At 39.4% G+C, this 26,344-nt stretch overlaps 1 protein-coding gene across 1 annotated transcript; it reads left to right on the top strand.

Moving 5' to 3' along the window:
• LOC118788567 (vesicular glutamate transporter 2.1) lies at positions 1 to 24,452 on the top strand. The gene is made up of 12 exons (XM_036544606.1): positions 1 to 841; positions 2,926 to 3,181; positions 4,219 to 4,337; positions 6,925 to 7,039; positions 10,430 to 10,517; positions 11,303 to 11,389; positions 13,479 to 13,621; positions 15,364 to 15,513; positions 17,617 to 17,749; positions 18,739 to 18,849; positions 20,757 to 20,884; positions 22,477 to 24,452. Exons 1-12 carry the CDS (start codon positions 756 to 758, stop codon positions 22,816 to 22,818), a joined length of 1,758 nt encoding a protein of 585 aa, XP_036400499.1. The 5' UTR covers positions 1 to 755; the 3' UTR covers positions 22,819 to 24,452.
• The last annotated feature ends 1,892 nt before the right edge of the window (positions 24,453 to 26,344 follow it).

The following is a 26,344-nucleotide window of genomic DNA, read 5'->3' on the forward strand; positions in this document are numbered from 1 at the left end:
CAGGTATTGGTGATTAACTGAGAAAAATGAATACCACAAAATATCATTCACATCTCATACGTGCCCCCTCACCCCTCCCTAAAAAAGCGAGTCAGATGGTGACAGAGAGACGAGAGGAGCCGTCTGCATATTGAATGTGTACCGTGGAAAAGGGCTGACGGCGGACACCACTCACAGCTGGGCTGGGTCTCGGGCTTTCGCTGTCCTTGGTGCTGAATGGTCTGCTGCTATCGTCGTTGAACCAAAGGTGTTCCTGACGTCAGATAAACCTGGACGCTCCTCGGAGTCGTTAAAGCTTAGCCTTTGCTTAAGTGAACAAACTTGCTTACTGTCCGTCTTCTGTTTGGGCATCCAGTTGTTTCCTTTTAACGAATCTTATTTTTTTTTGCATCAATAAGGGGCAAAGGATTGAATTGTTTTACAATTTGGGACCTTTTTCTTTCATTTTTTTTTGCTTCGCAAATCATAAGCTCAGTCTTAATGCGATGGCACTGTACGCGTTTACTGCGCGCGAGGCGAGAGGAGACTTTATAATTCTGAATGTGGAGTCAGACCACATCTGATTTCTCGCATATGTAGGCGTTTTTACAGCTCGCTCCGTAGATTCTTGGGATAACTCATCGAGCATCGCTTTTTCCTCATCGAAGAACGAGATACCTTGTATATATCTTTATTTCAGCAGTATGTTCGTCAATCTTGCACCGTAATATGATACTTTAACATTAATACAATTGAGTGGAGCATCGTCTTTGGAAATGGATACCATGAAGGAGCGAGTTTTTGCCCCCGGCAAGGAAGGGTTGAAGAATTTTGCAGGGAAGGCGCTGGGGCATATGTACAGGTACGAGTTCGTTTATTATTTGACACATTTAAAGCAACAATTAACGTGTATGTGACACTGGCTTGGCTAATTCCTTTGGAAAGCTCGCATCATGGCACCATGCATCTTAAAATCAAATCTAAGCAATTTATGTCGAGATACATGTGATAGTTATCACGATTATCAGTTATTAAGATAACAGTGTGGACAGTTTCTTGCATCCCCGTTTCGATCTATGCAAATGGTTACCTTGCATCTCTTTGTCACGCTTCACGTAGGCACAATACACAGAGAATATTATGTAACTCTAGATGAAACTTAAGAAGTACGTAGACATTTTTTTAAAACCCAAACTGATAATTACATAACGGGGTTGCTACAATGGAATATTAAATGTTCGATCAGAGCATTCCCTTGAGTATAATCCCCTTTGGAAAACAGTCGTGGACTTAAATAATTAATGTAAAAAAAAGCTGATTCTGATATCGGGTCTGAGAATATCTCTTACATTATTTATTCACCTGTATGAACACAGATCGATATATTTTACTATTAAATGTCACAGTATGTTTTATTTGGTGGGAAAGACTTGATTGGAATCTGTGAAATTAATGGCCACAAAGGTTTTGTATCCATTGACGAATTCCTGAACATCTGCATGGCTTTTTGTCTCTAGTGCTCATCACCGTTTTTTTTTTTTTAAATTTAAACATATTTTATCTCTAGAATAATTTCATACCTCAGCATGCTGATCTGATGTGCAATGCATTCTTTTATTTGGATAGAATAATTTAATTGTTTTATTCGTTTGCATCGTTTAGTTTTTTAAAATGCAATTACTTTCCAATAATATTAGGTGCTATCTCCATTAGTGTAATATCTATTCAGTTGCACGTAATACACATATTAATATACATTTAATAAGGGTAAATAGATTCTTTTCCAATTATAATCACTTAATACCGTATCCTCCCTTTCTTACAGTTTCCATTGCCTATTTTTATATTTTCAAATGGAATGCAATTTATAGTTTATATTTACACTATTATTGGTGTATTTTGTTTGATTCATTCTAAGGATTCCTTTCCATTTTAAACTGAATTCCTGTTGATGGATATTTGCATTTATATGCAACATATATCATAAATACCTTTAATACAACGCTGTGCAGTTTTTTTTCTATCATGTTCGATTTTGTTATGTTTGGGGAAAAATAGACGAAGTCATATTTTATGTATAGAATGTACACTGTGAAAACAAAAGGCGAAAAGGAAACAATATTCATTGTAATATTTCAGTCCTGTGCGTGTGAAATGCAATGGTGGGATTGGATTCTGAGAACAACGTAGGACGGTAAATCGTGAGTGTATGGTCATGTAAATGTAAATTAAGATGAAGGTGAGCATCTTACTGCAATGCGGTATGGAGTTAATCTTTGTTGGCTTGGTGCTCCTAAGAATGCTGTTTGAAATTTAGCTTGCTTTACAAAAGATATCATGAATGCAGGTCAGGATCATCGTGAGGTATATTCTCACTCGATAATTATTTACTGCTGTAAAGGGGGCTTAGTTTTTGCACCCTTTCGCATATGTTGGCCTGCATTTATTATTATGCATATCCATTCCATATTAACACAGCGCCCCCCTATGATCGGGGTTTACCCTTATTTTTCATATCAGAAATTGAAACAAAAGGTAAACTCGATACCAAATACAAGACATACTAGCTATTAAGCATGGTAATTTAACATGTGAAACATAAGTCATACGCACTGTTGCATTTGATTGCAATATTAACGGATTTAAAAGTCATACACTGACCGAAAACATAAGTAAATGTTTTTGAGCTATACCCATTTTCAACCTTTTTGATGCATGAACTGAAAGTTGGGAAGAGGAAAGAGGGAAACAAGGAAAAATATTAGTTTTCTACCGAAAAGCGTTGAACTTGACATATATGGCAATATGTTTAAAATACAATTGTCAACAGCACAAAAACAGTGTTTTAATTGGGTGTCTACAATTTACACCAACACTAAGCCCTACTATTCCTACCAAATGTGTGGGAAACGGATGAAACATGGTCGTTCAACTCCGCTGGCGCAGGGTGCTGGAGAAGAGGCAGAAAACTAGCGAGGTGATCGAGCTGACGGAGGATGGGCGACCTTCGGAGACCAAAGAGAAAAAACCCCCGCTCTGCGATTGCACCTGCTTCGGGCTGCCCCGCCGCTACATCATCGCAATCATGAGCGGCCTCGGCTTCTGCATCTCCTTCGGCATCCGCTGCAACCTGGGCGTGGCCATCGTGGGCATGGTCAACAACAGCACGTACCACCAAGGCGGCAAAATAATCATCAAAGAGGTGCGGGATACAGCATACAGTTGTGCTCAGGAGACATGCCCCGCCCCCACGACACACCCACCGACTTTTTCCTTGTCATGGCCGACCTCATATTACTGTAAAGCAAAGCGCGTTACTCGATTATAGATGAACACGTCACATATATCGCGTCGACACACACTGATTTTCAAACGCAAGTCGCTGTGGTATGGGTTCCGTTTTTCGTCGCTTTGTGTCCTGTCCTTAGAATCCGCAACGGATTGAGGGTTGAGAGGTAATGGCACAAATGTGAAGAGCAATTCATGGCGCTCAGCTGTGACCTTGGTGACAAACTATGTGACATTGACTGTGTAAAGTCAGGACGTTTCTCGTGCCTAGTGGTTGAAAACCAAAACGCCACCAACACAGCACAATGTTTCAGGCAATATTATTCCTTTAAAACAGAAACAGATAATCGACAATTATATATAAAATAATCGTTGTGTTTTACAATGACTTCGTTAATGTCATTGATAAATAAAGAAGCCAGACGATTAAAATTTGCTGTTATATCATTTTTTTTTCCCAGAAATTTTTAAGCATTAAATAAAATGCTACAAGATGCCATGACGGAATGAAAATAGATGTAGATTAAAACGGGAACTGCAGATGCTGTTTGAACGATCTCTTTTGATGTGTGACCCGTAAAATGAAATTAATTCCGCCCTATCCATATATAAAAGAATTACAACACCCAATTCCCTTGTCTCATATTTAATGTATCGCCTTTGCTTAAATAATATTTCATTCGGTCTCACGGTGCTTGCCAATACTACATTTTTCTCTACAGTTTTAATCGAAGGACATTCTATTCCTAACAAAGCTGCTTACTAAAATGCATGCATTATTTTCAAATTTAGTGTCAAGCGTTGAAAAAAAAAAAGAAATTATAAAGTGTGTTTTCAATACGAAAACCTATTGAAAATGTTTCTTTTTTCACGCAGAGGAAAAGTCAATATATTAATGAAACGAAAATACAAAAGGGATTCCAATTGATTATTTTTGTTTTTCCTCCGAAGAAAGCAAAGTTTAACTGGGACCCGGAAACAGTGGGAATGATCCATGGCTCGTTTTTCTGGGGCTACATTGTCACGCAGATCCCGGGAGGTTATATATCCTCAAGACTGGCAGCCAACAGGTAAATCCGTTGCACAATTCTGTGTGCTGTATGTGTGGTCAAAAGGCCAAAGTAGAGGTGTAAGAAAGGTGAAGGTTGCCTGTAATTGAAATCTGGGTTAAGGTGCTTCCACTTGGAGATTTCAGAGAAATAATACGAGATATTGAAGCATTCTATGAATACACAATGTGATATTCTTGTAAAAAGATTCCATTGTTCCGTTATTGTTTTGCGGTCCTGTGGCAGGCTGCATTTCATGGCTTCTATTTGATAAAGAATACAGTTTACAGTCTATCTGCGTTTGCATTTAAATTTCTTTCCAAATGTGTGCACGATCACTGAAATGTAGGCCAGAGCCTAACACACCAGACACGGTGACACGGCGACTGACAGACCGCGTGGTGCTAATGGGGAAGGAAATGCAGATTGAGCCGATGACCCTTGCAGTGACGGGGAGGTTTGGCAATATTTGTCCGCTGGGGTTTCCTCCACCTGTTAATGAGGTCCCAAAGGAGAACCGTGTCTAATCTTTTATGTTTAGGGGCATGGAGTTCAGACTGAGTCTTAACGTCAGAGGTGTCTCAGAATAGGCTCACATGTATTATAGAGAAAGCATATTCTTAAATATTCACATTCACCTTCCGTCAATGCAGCAAACGAAACGACAGTGTCGGGATTGAAAAAAAAAGAAAAATAAACAGAAATTAATCTATATAAAAGAAAATAGAAACTAGGAAACTGGAATATACACATTCAACGGTATTTATTTATATATCTTCGAAATAACCTTGAAACAAATAAAGCAAGGACTCGGAGTGTAAGTTCAAAAATTCACAAACATATTTGTGCATTATATGGAGTACAGAGTGATGATATCGTCTAAGTTTATTATTCAATGTGCTCGATCATTCTATCCGATATTTCATTTCAGGTAAATGCACATCTTAATTAAAGTTTAAAAACGATTTGTGTTTTTGTAAGATTGTTTTCCCCCCGCATTGTATTATTTTACAAGGAAGAGTCAGTTCATATTCCGGTCTTAATCGCCATATAGAGTTAATCGAATCACCCGTTCTCGTGTACGAGACCTTTCACAATCGGATTACAGTTGTTCCCCTGCGTGTCCGAGGGGAGGGGCTGCCAGGGTGTTCCGGGTGTACAATGACACGACATGCATGCAAAAATAAATTGCTGCGAGTATCGTAGGCCTACGTAATTCATTAGGGATTGCTTCAACTCCCACTCAGCTGAATACACAAAGCAATACGGCCCGCCGTCAACACCCGCTGTCCTCAACTCCCTGTTGATTTTCCTCCTTTATTATGACAATTTGCTCATTAGAACTGGATGAATTGGATTATTTTGAAACGATTGCCCCCCATTTAAATGTTTTGTTCATATTTCGATTTGTTTATTAGTTAACATTATAGTTAGCATTAAGGAAATATATTTAATAAAAAGACACCAATAACATAATAATAATAATAATAATAATAACAATAAAAATAACAATAATAACAATAATAATGCATAAATAACAAAAGTCATCTTTCATTATTGAGCATTTGTGTAATATGATGCAGGTATTTTTTTCTTCTTAAAAACTGTTCTTAGCTAAATAATATTAGAGCCATATGCGATAGCTTCCAATTTCAACGATATTAATTCATTGGTCCTGAATTATTCATATACTTTCATTGAAAATGACATGGATTTTTGCAGTTACTTATTACTGGCTCTACCCGAAAAGCTTAAATAATTAATAATTTCAAATGGCATTTTCTTGCAGCTCAAGGGACTAGTATTTTAAAATTCGTGTTGGAATTATAATGCTAGACTATATATAATTCTTCAATGCTATTTAACATTCTAAAAATCATATTCTGCGTTTTACTGCCATAGGCCGAAAAGGTGTTTATGTGCAAATGCGCAATTGTCATATGCAATTCTCTGTTGCAATCCTGCAGAGCTATGAATAAATAAATAAATAAATAAATAAATAAATAAAAATCTATAGCTTAAAGCTACCATATTAACAAGAGTTGAATATTTTTCCTATTTAAATACTCTAGATTTATATGCTTTGTTTCATATTTAATTTCGTATTTAATTTTCTCGAAATGTACCGCTAATACATTAAAAATGAATTAAGTGCAGCTGTAAGTTTAGTGTATTTGCTGTGTGCTGACGCCAACAAAGCCTAGATTCGGTAAACTACCTTTATCGTGTTAATATTCGTGTGTACCAAAGGTTCTTTGTTTCTGCTGATTATTTGATTTAATTTTAGTAAAGGGTAATAAACCGACGTTACACATGTGACGGTAAGAACGATCAATAACAACCAAAGCTGATGATTAACCAACACATTATTTTACAGCTGTTTAAGTAAAAGAGCCCTAAGTCTGATGCATGTGACATTTGTCATCGTTAACATATTAAGTCAGCAAGTTTTATTAAACTTAAGCTTTTGGCTATTTGGGTAACTGGTTCATCAATAAAGTGCCCTCAAGAATGACGTCAGATGACAGCATCCGACGAATTGCACATTGCTATCATTATTACTGTTATAACGTTTACATATGTGCACACGTATTGCTTTGGATTGCAGGGTTTTCGGCGCAGCTATTCTCCTCACCTCAACGCTCAATATGCTGATCCCCTCCGCCGCACGTGTGCACTACGGCTGCGTCATGTTCGTGAGGATACTGCAAGGTCTCGTTGAGGTAAGGGCTTGCGCAAAATACGCTGAACGGCCACTGCTTGAAAAAACCCCGAAACATTTCAAAACGTGCCAACGCATCTGATGTTGCTATATACAGTGTAATAGAAAATTGAAGGCTTTTTATTTAATCCGTTCCCGCGTGATGATCAACGGAGATGTTAGCTGTTGTAATGTGTGTTTTAGGCTTCTTCTTCTTCTTTTTAAGAATTTATTGCGGTTAAGGGGTTGAACCTGACACACACGTGATCATTACCTCAAAAGTCGAAATGGAAACCCGGAATACATTATATAATTTACATCACGATTTTACTGGCTTTTGATACGCTTTGGTATATTTGAATAAAACATGGTGAAATTCTTATGAATATGTTGAAACGATACGTTCGGGCTTCTAATGCTAGTCGAAGAAGAAGAAGTTATAGGTGAAGTAAGGTGTCGCATATGAAGCATGTGCCATGTTCTGCACCAGAAAAAAAATAATGAAAGCCAGATCAAACTGGTGTGCAATTTCTCTTTAAGATTCAGAAACGAATTTCAGCAAGTCTTTACACGATACATAATATATAGTGTGAATGGCAGTTGCCTACTTTGTAAGTAGGGCCTATTCAAAAATAGTGAGACCTGCTTATATTTACAGATATTTACATACTGAGAACATTGTGGTAAGATTAAATCTGGCCCTAAATACACTTAACACTGAAACTGAGTGAAAATTTGAATATATTTTGATATTAATGAGCTTTTCAAATGCAGACAGGAGGCTCAGAAGAGTAGGATTGATGATGCCTACATGAAACCTTCTTTACAATATGGAACATAGCTGTAGGAAAATGGCTGATGTTGGAAGGACTGTTTTAGACAGCCCCTTCTTACACAAACCATGAAAGGTTTTTCATGTCTCCTCTGAACCTCAATGGCATGCTTTAAAGGAATTCTCTCAGAGGACAACAAAAGCTCCAAAACTCCAGAACCTGGCATACCCAGAGGGAATGTCAAACACCTTTGCCATGGCTCTGTCAGTTCCGCCTCCTCATTGATCACTTGTATGGCTATTTACGGCAGAAGGAGACGGTAACTCTCACATAACTACATGTTTACACCTCCATGTTCAAGAGTGAAATGAAATCCAGCCACTTCAAAAGGCTCACTCTCAGATTTGCTGCGGTTTCTTGCTTCTTGGTAGTTTCTCTCCAATAACAGATTGTGTTTCCTCTACCAGTACGCATCAAGTTTTGCCATTATGCAAGAGTGTGCAATCGACTGTAAATTCTTGATGTTGTGGCTCATCATACAGTAATCATTGTACGATGATTAATGGATTGGAAAATGTGGGGTTGTTTGACCTATATGGCATTGATTGTTATTTTAAACATATCCTTCTTTCATTTTTACGAGCCAAAATCAAAGCAGAATTAACCTACAGCATTGTCCTAACCAAGGTGGACTCCTGTGCAGCTGTGACGATTTTCCTCTTGTTCACTTAAAAGAACTCCAGGCAGTGAAACTGACAGATTTGCTGATTATTGAAAATATGGATTGAGCTGATATAACCTTCCATCTTGAATCTTTGGGTGTCCCTTCACCCTTGTGTCTGCCCAGGATCATCCTGCATGCTGGCTGGTTAAGCATTCAGAGGTCCTGTCTGTGTGTGTGAGGGGTTTTGTTAATGCTAGCTCCAGTTAAGGTCCATGGCTCCACTGGTTCCACCCAGCCATGCACCCTGGTTCTGATTCCTTTCGAGTGGTGGGCTTCTCTGCTGACACTGGTGACACCTTGCTTCATCAATCCCTTTTCCATAATCTAATAATGGCCTGTGACATTACTCCGCTGGACTCTTAAAAGATGTTGAAAAACTGCAGTGCCTCTTTCCTTTGAAAAACACCTCCCTTCCCCCCACTCTCCTGCATTAGAACTCTCTAGCACACCTGGGATTCAGCAAAGCGGCTTGGCTAATACTGAAGCATTAGTGTTATTGCTTTAATGCAGCTCTGAAGTCCTCTGTAAACACCCTAAAAGCCTGTTTTGTCTGATGCCTGTCAGGAACCTGTACCTCTGTCAACGCGGCTGGGGTAGATGGAGCAGGCAAGGCACAATGGATCTGCATTTGTTGTTCCTCACTCTAAAGTGAAGTGAAAGTAGAACGGACACCTGACGAGTGACCACAAAAAAAAAAAAAAAGCAAAAAGGGCGCAAGACAAAAAAGCCGCGGCCAAGCTGGTCTTGGTTAAATAAACATCAACCTGGTTCGTAGGCATTGTGGTTAATGCATTCGCTCATCCTGAAAGGATGTGGTGTCACCTCTACAAAAGGGGGTGTGCACCACCCCCCTTTGCTCTGCGCTCGGTACTGCAGATATGGACTGTTGTGATGGCACTGTGATAGGGTGGTGCCCAGTCCAGGGGGCGTACTTGTACATCAAGCTGTGCTCTGAACCAATGAGCCATCCAGGAAAAGACAAGGGTTACATTATCCTTTCTTTCCATGAGGGCTCATGTATTAGGGATGGAAGCATATGCTAGAGGTAGGGACACAGGCACATGTGTTCCATGTATATGGGCTGATTACCACAAATTAAACATTAGATTTCAGATCTCTCCCCTAGCAAGCCCCAGCAATTTGCGTCTACCAGTAGCTGATTGTCTGCCAATTAATGGGTAATGAAGATTTAATGGAAAAAAAATCTGTCTGTGTAATAAGTAGCTCACCAGCTTGGATTTGCCCTGAGCATTGCATTCGTCATTAATTTATATTAAAAAGTTGATTAAAGAGGAATGTTGGTTTTTGTTTGTGGTTAGATGCAATTTGTCGCTGTGGCCAGGCGGTTCTGTTTGGGGAATTGTTCTTCCTTTACGGTCAATTGTAGCACTGAATTCACGGCCCCTCTCTGTCTCTGTGGGGTTATAATTTGCCCCACTCTCATGATTTACAGAAGAGCAACATTGCCATTATAATTGTAAATTCTTTACAGTTAGCTAGAATTTTAGAGAATGGACACATTTTGATCAACCAGCTAAGTGTTGCAAAATTACATAATCCAACGTGGTAGTAAACTGCTCTGTGCTTTTTATAGAATCAAAAAAGGACTGAATTAGGAAACATGCTGGTTACATCATTTGAAATGGACTGAATGCTTTTTTTGTCTAAGTTAATGGTGGACACTTTGATTTAATGAGCTCTGATTGGGTAGCCAATGGCCATCAACCCACTTGACTCCCACTGGGTAATTGTAACATAGTATGGTTCACAGTTTAATGAAGAATAATCACTAGTTTATGTAACATGGTATTTTCTGCCAATGAGTAAACCTATAGGTTGTTACCAGCCTTTTATTAAAGACTTGTATGATGTCATACTGTGAGCACCATGTGTTAATGTTTGCCTTTGTACCCAGGGAGTGACCTACCCAGCCTGCCACGGAATATGGAGCAAATGGGCCCCACCATTGGAGAGGAGTCGCCTGGCCACCACCTCCTTCTGTGGTAATTATGAGTTATTTAATTAATTATTATCAGTAGTACTGTATACCAGTTCTGTTGTAATTCAAATAATTTCAAATAGCATCAAAATTCTGAAAATGATTAATATAAACTGAAGAACATGTATACGGTTATGGTGACTGGAGGTAGACAGTGATTTGCCTTTGAGTAGGAATTAGCTTGACAAATAATGGAAAAGATCACTTCAAACATTATTTGACAATTCACTGCTTTCCTCAATATGAATTTATTATTTTGTGATCCAGAAAAACAATGGGCATATTTAGTCACAGCCAGGACACCCTATTATTAGAGTCCACCCAGTATTAGAGTCCTGGTAATAACAAAGATTGATAAGCAAAATTTTCATCCTCTTCATCTCTTTAGATTTGAGCTCATAGAATAGTACTGAATAGTGTATTAATACATGGAATAGTACTGTCTGATTCTGTTATTATCATTTGTCTGCAGTAACTATGAGATAAATGATTCATTTTATTTGAAAATGACTGTCATTTGGTTATCCATCAGAAACGGATTGGTAGTTATTCTTGTCCAAAGTTCCACTTTTATGAACAGACAGACACAAAGATGTGTCTCACATTTTGAATAAGTATGGTAGAGCGCTAATTACAAAATACAAACTTTCGTATGTGTCTGGAACAATGTGTGGCAGTCCTGCCAAGATAGCATCACATCTTAATGACTGTTCCCATTAAAAAAACCAAAACTGTGGACACAAACTGCCTGGTTTCAGCATTCCCTCACATCGTCTCTTTCTCTGGCAGGTTCCTATGCTGGTGCTGTCATTGCCATGCCTCTGGCAGGGATCTTGGTGCAATACTCCGGCTGGTCCTCTGTCTTCTACTTGTATGGTGCGTCAGCAGAGCCATTATTCCTAGCACAGCCCAGTTACATAGCAGACATCCTTACATGTAGTGACCCTTATTGCCCAAAACCTTATCCCTTTTTTTCTTCACCGTTCAAAGCTATTGGCAGATGGCAGCATTTTATGTTATGGGACATTTGACTGCTTTGGCTAAAATGGACGGGAATTTAAGCGGACAGTGTATGCCAAATCACCGCTCCTAAGTGTATTGATAGCACGCCAGGCCTCCATCTGCTTCAGAGTTTGACACCAGTGCTTCTCTGAAGCAACAGGATGCTCTAGCAATATCCTTCTCACAGAGTTAATTGGCAAACCATTATGTTTGCTAACCCATCATACAGCTGGGATTCACATCAGATTTTTGTTCAGATGAAACAGCTGATTAAGGGGTATACCAGGGTATGCACTCTACCTGGGATTTAAATGCACAACCCTACACTGGCAAGCACAAGGCCCCAGTCATTCCTCTACGTTATAGCACACTGGTTTGCCCCAGGTTGTGTCTGAACCACACACTGCATGGCCTACTTGTCTCGCCTCTCAAGTCTGCGCACATGAATAGGCACGCGGTGGCCACGCCACCCTTCTTACTTCCCAGTCTGTCTCGCCCCGGCTGACAGATTTATCTGTGCATTTCTCACCCCGTCCTCTTATCTGTCTGTTTTCACCAGTGATGCTCTGAAGTGTGTCAATTTATCGAATGGAATGTGGGCGGGAGACTGTCACATTCCTACACGAAATTCTTATGGATTTGCCTCTTTGCATGCACTGACGCCATTGAGAATGCCTACTTCCATCTGATCTTGTGTGTGTCCATCAGCCATTTGTTAACGTGTAATTCTGATGTACCACTTCTTCCTTGCTGAAGGTTGATCTGGAATCATCAGAGGCATGTTGTTGATCCTCTTCCTGACATATCTGTGCATGTCTGCATGTGTGCCTGATAGTTTGTGATTACATCTCACCAACAGCTTTGTAGGTATGATAATATTAACATAAATTTTATGTGTGCCATAATATATATTATTTAACTATATTTATCACATGTGCTCAAAACCAGAGAAAAGATTCTAAATGATAAATAAATTATCAGATATATTAAGTGATTATGATAAATCAGGAAAAGATTTTATTTGCATTATTTGAAATTCAGTTGAAATTTTTATCAATAGAGTAAGAATAAGTAAACAGTTATCCAAAATTTTATACCCCTTCATGCCTCATCTCATGCTCTATAAGTAGCAGTGGCAGAGCTACACTTCTTCCATCTGTGTAGACACATGTCTTTGTTTGCTCATGCCTGTTGGTCGTGTGTCGATGCTTGGGTGTAAAAATTCAGTGTCAGAGAACAAGTTTAAGCCTTGCAATTCATTTTTACCTCAGAGACGCATCTAATGGTAATCATGAAGGTGCTGTATGTGGCTTAAAGCAAAAAAAAAACAAAAAAAAAAAAACTGGGAAACACTTACAACGACAGCCATTTGATGTGCACTAATCTGCATACTGATGTTGCATTTTGTATTTAGTATGCAATGCATTTTATGTGTGCATATTACATATATATATATATATATATATATATATATATATATATATATATGTATGTAGCTACGTATTTGTCAGGTTTTACAGCATTATCTCATTTTTAAGCTGGGAATGGCATTATTTCTTCACATTTGTGATTTGATTGACTTCAGCTGAATGTCATTAACAAAGTCTCTGTGTAATATAGTTTGTATCTTCAAAATAATACATTTTCATCATAGACCTTGAAGATCATATGTGGCAGACAAAAATTACATTCATTTCTTTCTAACTCTTATCTTTCTGAATCTTGCTGAAATCTTTCTGAAACTGAAGTTATTAGGAATCATTATCAATGCTCAAATCAGTGTACTGCCAGTAGTCCTAAAATGTAAAAGCCTTTATGAATGCCATTTTGACAGATTCTTACACATAGCACTAGGTTTACTTTTTCTTAAATTTCCCACACTTATGTCTTATTCATAGAATTTTCCACACCTACGTTCCTTTTTGCAATGTATATGAACACCAGTCCTGATTTGAACTCACAGGATCCTTCGGGATGATCTGGTACATGTTCTGGATCCTGGTTTCGTATGAAAGCCCGGCTGTTCACCCCACCATTACCGATGAGGAGCGCAGCTACATCGAGGAGAGCATTGGAGAGAGTGCCAAGCTACTGGGCCCTGCCGAAGTGAGTGATCTCACCCTCATCTCTATCCTATGCAGGTCCCATTCTACCCTCATCTCTATCCTATGCAGGTCCCATTTCCCAATGCATCCTGTCTCAGTTTCCATCTAACTACTTTTCTCTTACCTCCCACATTCAGTTCCCTTGCTTGCTGCTATGGCCTTTTCTGCCTATGGCCAGCCTTTTTTCATTTCCCTTATCAAAACCCACAACCCAAACAAACTCCTAACACTGTATAACCAAGGTTAACTAAGCGGAAGTTGATGGACACAGGCTGAAGTCTTTAATCTGTCATCCTTGGTAGTATTTTATTTGCTTACTTTTCACATGCATTGTATTATGTGTTAATGCAGATCAGCCTAATGAAATTTAAACCTGCTAGATAGCTTTCGCCCACTCCTGCAGTTCGGTATTGCTCTGTAAAATGCAGACGGGAGAGCTTTTGCTCATAATTGAATATTCAAATGCAAAATTGCTTCTTCTTTGTATGAGCAAGACTTATTTCCTCCTAGGTTATTTTAGTGAATGTGATGGATTGCCCTCATTTCTTATTTAATCTCCAGTCTTTTCATTGTTGCTGGCGGTAAGGGAATGGAATAATGGTGCAGTAGCAATGGCATGGTCTGAGCCCCAGGATGTAAAAGCCATCCTGACGGCATTAAAGATAGATGTTAATAGGTTGATTGAAGTTGCACTGATAAAAAGAGAAGGTTAGGAATAACATATACATTTCACTGCTATTACCATTTCCATTGTATTACACATCTCAGACCATAGAACATATATGTGCTATGTACATCACTCTGGATAAAAGCATCTGCTATGTAACAAAATGAAAATGTAGAACAGAAACTCTTTGTGTCACTTTGGCCCTGCCTGATCTGGCAGTATGATATTGTGAGAATTAGTGGGTGCATTGTTTTTCCACACAATGATGACAGCTGATATGGGTAATTCCATATTTATTGAAACAAAGCCAAGTTACTCTTTGGAACCATAAGGATAGGATTTCAAAAATGTATAACATTTTGGATGGAACCAGACAAATCTAAGAGAGCATATTTTATACACTACCTTTGAACCTGAATATTGCTGAAAAACAACAAATATTGCTAAAACAATTAGAACTATGAATGATTCTTCTCTAAATTATTAAATGTTATATGGCCACCCTGGAAATATAATGCATGACCTCACTAAGCTGTTTAAGCATGTCCTTTCCCCTCTGCAGAAAGTGCTGTATTTAAGTTTTAGAGTTCTTCCCACATGTAAATTTAGGGTGAATATGGTGACAGATCCACAAATTTCAGGAAGTGTTAACCAGAGGAGCCAATGGAAACTGACATGTTCAAAATGATTCTTAGCTAATTGCTATCTGCAGCAATATTTACTTTTTATTATCTGTGCACAATTAAAAGAATCAAGTTACACAAAAATCTTACATAATTCTGGTTCAACAGCAAAAATGAATAGATTTTGTAGTCTTTTTCTCTGGAGGCCATATTCCTTGCCTTTTCAAAAAGGTGTTATATATGATTGTAACATTAAATGTGAACACACTGAGGTGATTGTTCTCAGCAGGGTCCATTTTTTTACGTTTGACTGCTGGAAAGTCTTTGGGGATGACTGGCTACCATTTTAAGCTCAGGATACTAGACAATTTTGGGATGAATTTCACTGTGCCAAATATAACACATTTGAGTGTTTGCCTCCTGTTGAAATAAGCTGTCCTTTTGGCTCTGCAGAAATACAAGACCCCCTGGAGGAAGTTCTTCACCTCCATGCCTGTCTATGCAATCATCGTGGCCAACTTCTGCAGGAGCTGGACCTTCTATCTGCTGCTAATCAGCCAACCCGCCTACTTTGAGGAGGTGTTTGGGTTTGAGATCAGTAAGGTAAGACAACACACACCCCCAATCCCTGTATGTCCCAACTCAGACATTCAAGCTCTCTAGGTTTCTGGGCTTCTTAATTCATTTGTGTGATTATTTTGGTGGCTAACTAAATTTATATGGATGATTTGTTAGCTTTATTGATGCTACATCAATGTTGTGCTCCTGATCTCTCTGGAAATTACCTTAAGGTCACAGTGTGAAGAAGAAAACACGTGTACCTTGTAGTTTAAAGTGTAATTTAAATTAAATGTGTTTACCATACTGGAAGCACTTTTTCACAAAGCAAGGATGGACTAACTTCATTTAGAAAATTGCATTGTAGTCTATTCTCAAGCTTTTAAATGTCAAAGTGGCATTAATATACCATTATTTCCTGCTTTCTTAGCTGGACAACTATTTAAAAATCTATTAAAATATAATTTCTATATGAACTAATAATATCATTAAATACTACTGGTTGTGTAAACCAATGTATAAAAGTATTTATAAAACTGTTGTATAAAACAGCATATAAAAGTGCACGAGCATTACATTTACGCGTCTGGGTTAATCTGGGGGTCACATCTGCGGGTCAGAGTGGCTCTCTTCCCCCCACCCCTCTCCTGTCTACACGTCACACCCCATGCAGTGTGCTGCACTTTCGCCCCTAGGCAAGGTGACCCCTAGACAGATCATTCCATGTCAGTGTATGAAATGCCAACAGTTCCCACCGAGGGTATGGATCCTGTGTTGGGTATGGATCCTGTGTTGTCTGTCTCATTACTAAGCCCTGTACTATTGAGCACAGAGGAGGTATTGTGATGATTTAATTTTGGTTTCACGCCACCATATTCTGAAAATCAGTTTCCATTCGTTAATTCACATTCCACGGTACCGAAAGCTGGTCAGCTTTTAAGGACCATTTTAAAGAAATCATTTGATGCCTTTAATTCACCTAATGACATATTCTTTCTTAACAGGGCCCCATATTTTTTAGTGAATTTACATATGTGTGGCTGTTTTCAAATCCACATGTGGATTTCTGTTAAAGATTTTTGCCAACAAGCAGCTGTAACGTTACCATTTTATCCTCCATATTGTTGTATGCACTGACAATGCAGATAAATCAATGTGCAAATGAATTGATCCTCAGGTGTCTGTGGGGTCATCACTGGAGTAAACCTGTGCATTGACCCTCCTGACTGACTGTGATTACATTAGGGACATCATAGAGGAAGAGAAAAATAAGTCTCAGCAGAACAGTTGATATATGGTGCACTGGGAAAGTAAGCAATCTGAGTCTTCCTGGCTGACTGGTATTATTTGGTAACAGGATTGATTCTTTGCTGCAGGTGATTACTGGAAGCAAATTTCAGGCTGGATATGAAACTTGAGGTAAAGATTGCTGTGTGCATGGTGAAGGTCAGGGAAAAATGAAAGGTTTTCATACCAGGCTCCAGCAGTGTCTGTTATGTCACCAAGCTCCATTTATCACAGAGGAGAGGATTCAACTTTGAAAACATCTTCCCCTCTAGAACTTACAGTAAAAGGAGATGATTTTAGGAGAAGTTTTTTTTGTCATATCATGCCAGATGATCCCTACTTCTTACACATTGAATAATGCTATTAATGACCTCTGGTAATAAACGGAAGCTGTGCGAACTGCAAAATATTTGTCATATTATCCAGTTTTCCAAACTATGTTTCAGGAGAGCCAGAATCCATCATTTCTTTCTTGTTGTTGATCCAAGAGTGAATACCTGCCTGAATAAGAACATTTTAACTAGTCACAGTAACTTCTGATCCAATCAAGGGGAAAAAATGATGACTGTTTCTGTACTGTGTTCAGCTCGACAAATAGTCAAAGCAAACTTTATTATCTTGAAGCAATACTCACTGAAGGAGTCTTTTTCCCATAAATTGTACAGTGTGTCACTATTGGTTTTAGGTGCATACTATCTTCACAAGCTTTTTATATCTCTGTTAGCAAATATTCACTTGCAGGAAAATGTTGGAAAAGGTGAGCAAACATTTGTAAATGTCGGCATGGTTGCACTTGCCTTTGGTGTAGGGTTTTTCTCCCCCAGTGGTATGATGGACACTTGACTTACTTCCTGTCCCCAGGTTGGCATGCTGTCGGCCCTCCCCCATCTAGTCATGACCATTATTGTCCCCATTGGAGGCCAGATCGCCGATTTCCTGCGCAGCAAGAACATCCTGTCCACTACCACGGTCAGGAAGATAATGAACTGTGGAGGTGAGGGACTTTTACTGCACTTAACTGACACATCACGAATGGACCTCGATGAACGAATGAATCATGAATGAAACCAATGAAAAAGGTCTTTTTCAGCTAATAAATTTCTAGTGTGAATGAGAAGTAAGGAAATAAAAGTATGGAGTCAGCACAGCAGAAAAAAACCAGGAAAAGATTAATTATCCATTAAAATAACATATTTCTACCGTGGCAATCATAATGATCCATTTTATTAATACTTTTCATTTAATGAGTTCTTTGTAGTACTTCAGAGGCAGGATATAAAAGGGGGAAAGATTTCAAACTTTTTAAGAACAGGTACAAGCCCTGTTATTGTGGAGTCAAGTCATAAGCAATGTCTTTTACCCAGATTATGTGGCGGGGAGTTGATTGGTTACTGAGATAGGTCAATCAAGGAGATGGAATGATAGATGTAGTGGATCTAGTGGAAGAGCAATAAGCAACACTGTGTGCATTCTTCAGTGAAAAAAATGCTAACAAGATTGCTAACAACATCTGTTTGGGGGGGGGGGGGGGGTACGTCCCACCCTATCAATGACATAACATTGTATTGTCATGGATCGATTTCAGACTGCTCTTTATTTAGCCTGAAAGGTTATTAGCTCACTAACTGGCAAAAATAGGTTAGCAGAAAAAGGCTAGCAAAAATACTACACTATTCTACGCTAGTGTAGCAAAATTATATATTGAGCAAGTGAGAGCTAACTGTAAGATTTCTGAATTTGTTAACTTTTACATTCTACTGTTTCAATAGCACATAAAAAAGACAACTACATGTTTGCTGAGGAACTCCTGAAGCCGCCTTTATGTCTTCCCCTGGGGTACCCAAGCTACCCAAGTACACCATTTTGGGAGCCCATTCCACTGAGGCTTCCTGTATATGGAGCATTACCTTGTAAACAAGGTTTGCGATTGGTCACGTGACACTGCCATGGTGGAGCCATGACAGTGTGTGCCTGTCTTCGCAGGTTTTGGGATGGAGGCCACGCTGCTCTTGGTGGTGGGGTACTCCCACAGTAAAGGCGTGGCCATATCCTTCTTAGTCCTCGCGGTGGGCTTCAGCGGCTTCGCCATATCAGGTGAGTTCTGCAGAGCCAGAGCCTGTTCATTCCAAAGATGATTTACTGCGTTCCTTTCCTGGTTTGGCTTAAGAGATCTGATGAAAATAGTTCTGGCTCAGATTTGACAGAGACATACATTTCAATCAAAACATATGGTCTTATCTCTAATAACTGTTAACAGAGAATGATTGAAGTGATCAGTTAGAGGTATATGTGGATATGCTTATTAAAGCAACTTTTTATATGATCCAAATGTGGGAAGACATGGATAGATATTTTAATCAAATAAACTGTATTTGTACCTGAATTTTGAGATACACTCACGTGATATTCTATGTCTCCTGCTAAAGAACTATTTATAATTGATTCATGTGCCAAAAATGGCTGCCTTTCATTTAGTGGTATTGAGAAATATGATGATGTGCTGGAAGTATTCTGTCATCACATCAGTTTGATGTGTGTGTGAGCAGAGGTGGCCATCTGCTCAATGTAATGTGCCTTCTCACTTGTTGTGTTGATGCCTATGTTGTGTGAACATTTTTAAAAAAATCTGTTCTATACTCAGATTTAAGGGCTGTGCACATTGCAATGAAACTGAGTCTGGACGATAATCAAAATTTTATAATTCACAAGTCAATGTTTTATTGACGGAGCAGTACTCACTGTGCTCAAGTGAGCCACACCAAATCCATTCAATGTGCAACCTGTGTGTGTGTTATGTTGGACACACAGGGACACACCACCGCTCAGATACAGGTACAGGGGAGAGTTTCCCCCTACCAAACAATGGCAAATAGGCCCCCCTGTACCCTCACAACATGAAGGCTGAGGATTTGGGCGAGCGCCTGGCATCTCCATCCTCTCAGCGATTAGAGGCCCGCTGTGGAGCAGACCAGCCTGGGGAAGCTCCAGAGCCGGCACTGTGCTGCACTACAGTATTCTCTGACAACAAGCCCTGCCCTTCAGCGCTCTTCAGCCAGAGCGCCCTGTTCGATCTTTCACACCCCTGAGAGAGGATTCCATTCCGGTCAGCGCATTGGGCTACGGGCGAAAGAGGCTTTTTTTTTTTTTTGCTCGGTCCTCTCTCGGAGTCTTTAATAATTTAGTGAGACTCCCAGGAGGCCGAGCGAACAGCAGCTGAGAAGGGCTTTGTGGGGGAGAGTAGGGCGATTTCTCCTTCAACATGGCTGAGGCAAATGTATTTGGCTTGGCAAGATAGTGTTTTTGTTTTTCCTTTACAGAAATTCCAAATGATAAAATCTGAAATTTCTGTAAAAGAAAAAAACAAAAACACTATCCTGCCAGGCCAATATATTTGTGGTAGTTTAAAATTAAATGTACCAGGGGAGTCAACCATACCTAGCATGGATATAAACAAAGAGTTGTTACATTAGAGAACTAAACTGTCTGATTGTAGATTATGCCGGTAGATGCTGATGGTGTTTTCAAAGTTTACTTGTGTAATATTTACCATGGGTTCGTCAGCACTGCAAATTGAGGATACAGTTGTGCACTGTGTGTGTATGATGGAGGTCACTATTGCCTCAAGCCAATTGACAAAAGACAAATTTCAAACACTTTCTTGTTTGCTGTTTAAGTTTAATGTGTGCCAGTGTTTACTGATTGAACTTCCTCAAAGATTTCTTAGCCATGTAATTTGTTTGGCTGTGATGACAGGTTACAAACAGCAGTCAACTCGGCACAACCTAACTCAGCTAAGATTAGAGTTGACAGTAGCTCCCATCAACACACAACACAAAAAGCTCAAACTGAAACTGAAACTGAGGCTTCATAGAGCTGCAGCTGAGACAAATAAATCAGTTCTGTTCTCTGAAAATGTAAACACTTAGTGAAAAGTGCCATTCCTGTTCTTCCTGTCCAAGACATTAAATTCAAGAAAGTTCTGACGGTTCTCCATTCTGCAGGTTTCAATGTCAACCACCTGGACATAGCACCTCGGTATGCCAGCATTCTTATGGGCATCTCCAATGGCGTGGGCACCTTATCGGGGATGGTGTGCCCACTGATTGTGGGTGCCATGACAAAAAACAAGGTGAGCTGATCTTCCATGACTGAGCTACTTCTCTTAGTAAACCAGTTTTAGACCGTATGCCTGATGTTACCCAAGTGGGTGCTATGCATTACTGGTGGTTGAGGTGAGCCTCTCACCTTTACTGTAACGTACTTGAGAACCTTGAAAGGTGGAATATAAATGTAATCCATTATTATTACAACATTCAGTATTGCTCATGATTGCATCGCCTTGATTTTGAGTTTTTGATTCTCACCTACATGCTGATGGCACAGTCTAAGTTTGACACAGCCCCTCTTGCTTCTCATAAGACTTATTCGGCTTAATGTCGGTGATGCTGATTCTGACAGGTTAATGTTGGTTAGATGTCATATATTGCCCTATTCTGAATATGAAAGTGACCGTTTTGGATTCACATACTCTCTTGACCCACATGATATTGTTCTGGATTGATAATCTGTCTTGATTCGCATAGTAGTCCTGTATCTGATTGCAACCACAACTGCTACAGCTGCAGCTGGTTTTAGCAACTATGGATGATGTGCGAATCAAATAATTGCATAAGTAATTTGCTGGGCAGATGCCCTTATAGTGTTCAGTTGTATCTAAATAAGAGAGATATACACATTTTTCAGGAGGGACAACTGTATTATATAAAAGGGAAGTTTGATATAAACATGCTTTAAACCTTGTGGAATAATTTTCAGCATATGACAACATTTGACAGCATTTTCAAGGTAGAATACAATGGAGGTCCATTTTGGTGATTATTGATATTTATTAGATATTTGGCTGTATTTTAATACAAAGACCAGTATTAGCAGTAACTATCAAGGTTTAACACAGAATGCTGCTAAGAATTGTTCAGTGTTGTGCATTTGTCAAAACATGGTTTCAGTCTGCTGCTCTCTATTTGATTTTTGAGGGTAGACTTGGTTTCTCATCTGTAGAGATTTTCAGACATAAATGGTATGACTTGAGCAATAACATGGGGAAGATGATGACCCCATGGAGTTATGAGGGGTTTGGCATTGTAAAAGTGTAAAAGTAAGGTATTGGGTTTCTGGGCATCACAATCCTGCTGACCTGATAAAGGTATCAGATGCAAAAAAAAAAAAAACTGGAGCACGTTCTTTAATTTTCTTGTTCTGTACATTCTTGCAGTTTTGGTGGTGATTACAAATTTGGTCACATCTCTAATGCTACTGTACTGCCCTAACCAGGGTTCGAATTACAGGGGGGATTGGGGGGGTCTAACCCCCTAATTAAGAATTGGACCCCCCCAAAAGAGGTAAAAACAACAGTTTGGGGGGGGGGGGGGGGGTCAAAACATTTATATATCCTTCTTACCTGTAATTGTAACTATTACAATATATTTCCCATATTCATGCCTGGAAGAATCTTGTAATACGATTTCAGACACCCATAAAGTGGACCATACTTTGTATAAGAAGGATATATAAATGTTTCGACCCTCCGAACTGTTGTTTTTACCTCTTTTGGGGGGTCCGAGTCTTACTTAGGGGGGTCAGACTCCCCCGATCCCCCCTGTAATTCGAACCCTGGCCCTAACAAATGCTGACTGACGTCTCCCGCACTCCTTGTGTCCTCAGACTCGGGAGGAGTGGCAGTACGTGTTCCTGATTGCGGCCCTGGTGCATTATGGGGGCGTGATCTTCTACGGGATCTTCGCGTCGGGAGAGAAGCAGCCCTGGGCGGACCCGGAGCAGACCAGCGACGAGAAGTGCGGCTTCATCGATGAAGACGAGCTGGCTGAGGAGACGGGCGACATCACCCAGAGCTATGGTGCCCTCGGTGGCCCGGCCAAGACCTATGGCGCCACCACCCAGCTAAACGGGGGCTGGCCCAATGGATGGGAGAAGAAGGAAGAATATGTACAGGAGGGCGCTGAGCAAGGCAGCTACAGTTACAAGCAGGAGGAGGACTACTCATAGACCAGTCATATATACATAGTAGATCTATTTTGTAGTGTTCGTGAGTTCAGACAAAAGAGAAAAAAAATCCATCGTGGTATGTTTGCACAAATTGAATCTAAAGTTGAAAATATTAACCTTCAAAAAGTCATGTATAACTTTAAATAGAAGAGATGTAACATATCAAAATGGCAGGTTGTAAATGTAAAAAAAAATAATGAATATATTACTTTGGAGTGCAATCTTATATAAAATTGTGACATATTTCTCATCTCACTGATCAAGCTTCTTCACCTGTAGAATATTGTAGCTTAGGTTTATAGTTCATTAGCTCTCCCACCCCCTGAGACGGTATTGGGACTAATTAAGCCTCCACTTGAGCCAGATATTGTGGTCTAATTCAGATGTGGTGTAGTTCACTATGATAGTTCCAAACCTTAACCAAAACATTTTTAAAGCGTCATTTCAATGCACAGATGGAGAGGTATTCCCATCTTTTTAATGCAGTGGGCAAATTCATTTCCTATTCATGTGTTTTTACAAACTCATATTATATATACTGTTTCTGTGAGACTATCATGGACAACTTAGGTCATTGATCTATAAGAGCACATTGATTTTAAAAAAGGCCATATTCTTCACAGACGGGACCATTTCAAGGAGCTGCCTGTTGAAGGACATCTAGCGCTCAAGCGGTGGGGTACTCTGCAGTTGAGAGGGGGAGGTCAGAGTGACCCGGGAGAGAGCAGTCTGTAAAAAAAACGCAGTCTGCAACCTAGGACTGACCACTTACTTCTCTTGTTTGTTATGATATTTGTGACGACGAACACTTCACGTGAGTCTTTGGAGGCTTCGAGTAACGCCATTCCATTTTGACTTCCTCGAATGATATTATGCATGGTTGGACATTCGTTTTTTTCCCCTCTCTTCGTTCGGAGCTGTTACTTAGTGTCCATTTCTGTGCACAATTAACCAAAGGCAACATCTAGAGCTGGGTTTTTGTAGGGAGACCACCACAAAGGAGTCATGCAAGCTTCGGCCATGGAGCCCACAGCGGCCCGCCAGACGGAGCAACTGCATTCGGTGTACAAAGCAATAAATCCATGGTTAACAGTTGCCGTCATTCCATCAAAAAAAAAAAATTGTATGTGACACTGATGTATTCGTAGGTGTTTTTTGGAGTCGTGTTATGATTAAAAACAAAAACACAAAAGAAAATGATACAAAAGAAAAAAAAAGCATTAAAAAATCGCTAGGGCCATACATAAGCCTCTTCGACAAGCTGACGGTGCAGGGAACACAAACGATGACCCGTTTTCCAGACCTGGAATTTTCTGAATGACGCAGTTTCGTTTTCTCTTTCCTTGATGTCCAAGCATCCGTTAGCGTTCTGTATTTTCCCAGTGGTCCTTCTGGAGGATGTACTATTGTTCCATTTTGATACCTTCTTCGTTTGGGGTTTGATTGAAATGTGTTGTGTTTGTGGTTGGAGTGTCTATCCACCCCCCACCCCTGCCCCTCTTCACCTCCTTTCCTGCACTGCCCCCCTTCCCTCCACTGTTGCAATATATACTGACGTAAGGATTGTCTGCAAAGGTGTTTAAACGTTCAAAAAAATGACAGATGTTTAACATGACTTAAAGGTACCATTCCTGCTTTGTGCCTCAAAGTAAAGTAAAAGTGTGGTTTTATGGCTTATTTTGCTGTGTTCAATGGAGAGGTTTGTTGATGTCAAAAGTGTTAATAAAATACTCCATATATCCTTTTATAAAAAAATATATATAAAATGAGACTTATGTGGATGACTATTTATTTCTGCCACAGTCCTGTCCTTTCCTGCAGTTCCTTCACATGACCACCATCACATCTGCTGAGCCTCTTCAAAAGGGTAGTTTGTCTTCTGTAGGAAACTTGTCACAATTGAACATTTTTGCTGGAAGAGACATTTTAACAGGCTCAGACTCCACAAGTGCATCTCCGTAGCCCAAGTGCATAGGCATATATGCTGGTGACTCCTTTCCTTTAATCAGTTCCACCTACCCCCTAGTTGTCCCTCCAGTTTCTTCATTGGAAAATCAATGACCAGTTCTCTTGAGCCACCGGGCCTATTGAATCTTATGTTCTGCTAATGGATGTAGGGAGGGGAAGCCGGCAATTTTGTGGCTATTTGGAGAGCAGACGCAACTCTACTCACCCAAGGGACCGTAGACCCCATTGTGAATGAGTGTCTGGTACCCTCTGTAACAGACCCAATGCACCTTTCCTTTCCTCTGAAAATCATTTAATAGGTTCTCTTAGCCATGGTAACTTAAAATGCATGATAATAATTACAATGACAAAAGGCAAAATTAATCAAATCCTCAACCACAGTATTATATTTAAATACAATTTTAGATCTAATGTTTGAAAACGAATTATAATTTGTGAGCATGCAATTCAAGATAGTCTTTGTGGAGGATGTACTGTTGTTCAATTTTGATACTTTGATACACCTTAAATAGGTGAGATAAATAATGTGCTGGGTTTTAGAAGAAGCAGCACATATGTTTTATTCAGATGAAAGGAAATAAAATTAAAATCAAAGTTGTTAAATATTTCATGTATTAATAATTGTAGGAATGTTAACCAACTCCTTCAGTTTTAGTATTTCTGGTTTGACAACTCATAGAACATGGCTTGCTCGGACTGAAAAACTGTTGAATTCTGGGAATTTTCTAACAAGATGGCTGCAGGCTCACTACTCAATGGACAATGCCTCTGTGGCCTTAAGCAAGGAAGTTGATTTTCATTACATTGCCGCAATAGCCAGTGATTGTGAGCATGCTTTAATTGCAGTATCAATGCATAGCATGTAAAACAATTGGAGCTTTGCAATTCACCCTGACTGAGGACAAATGTTAAGCAAATAAATGATGTGACGTATGAGGCCATAGTCTTCCCAGAAACATATAAGGTAAAACTATGGCCTTGAATATATTGCAGAGAAGGAAAAAAAATAGCTGGATCATTACCATATAACTTCAACCGCTTAACTGCTTTATTCTAATTTGCTTTAAAATACAACAGGTTTAACTGAGTGTTTAAGGCTTAAAAATTTTCAAAAATGTTCTAGTGTTAACACATAAACACGGTGTAACAATACGTTTATGGAAGACCATGGGCTTGTTTCTCAGTTCAGTAACTGGGGCTGCATTACATAAATATTCTGTCTGACAAATATGATTCTACAGCATAGATATGATACTGATGTGGGAATTCTCCATGACAAATCAAATAGTCCTTACTCTGGCCCGCTGAGACTAATGTATTGGGAATGAAAAGCATGCATATCAGCACAATCTCCCTCTCACCAGCTTTGTTGTGTAAATCTCATGTATTTACTTAACACATGCACAACTCTATATGGCATCAAAGCTCAATAGATGTAGTGCTTGTCTTGTCCGTACAAATGGTAAGTCCCCTTCACAAGAAGCCACTGTAACAATCAGTAGCAACCTTTTAAAATAGTTTTCTTGGTAACCATGGAAACTCGGAGAAAGAGGAGATA

Source organism: Megalops cyprinoides, chromosome 13 (assembly GCF_013368585.1).
Source record: "Megalops cyprinoides isolate fMegCyp1 chromosome 13, fMegCyp1.pri, whole genome shotgun sequence".
Taxonomy (NCBI): Eukaryota; Metazoa; Chordata; class Actinopteri; order Elopiformes; family Megalopidae; genus Megalops; species Megalops cyprinoides.

What these genes read in the sequence shown, in the direction of transcription:
- LOC118788567 (XM_036544606.1), top strand. Translation starts at nt 756, where the DNA reads ATGGATACCATGAAGGAGCGAGTTTTTGCCCCCGGCAAGGAAGGGTTG. An exon ending in CTCTGTCTTCTACTTGTATG is followed by an intron (nt 11,390 to 13,478) that starts GTGCGTCAGCAG and finishes TTGAACTCACAG; the next exon opens with GATCCTTCGGGATGATCTGG. An exon ending in AGCTACTGGGCCCTGCCGAA is followed by an intron (nt 13,622 to 15,363) that starts GTGAGTGATCTC and finishes TTGGCTCTGCAG; the next exon opens with AAATACAAGACCCCCTGGAG.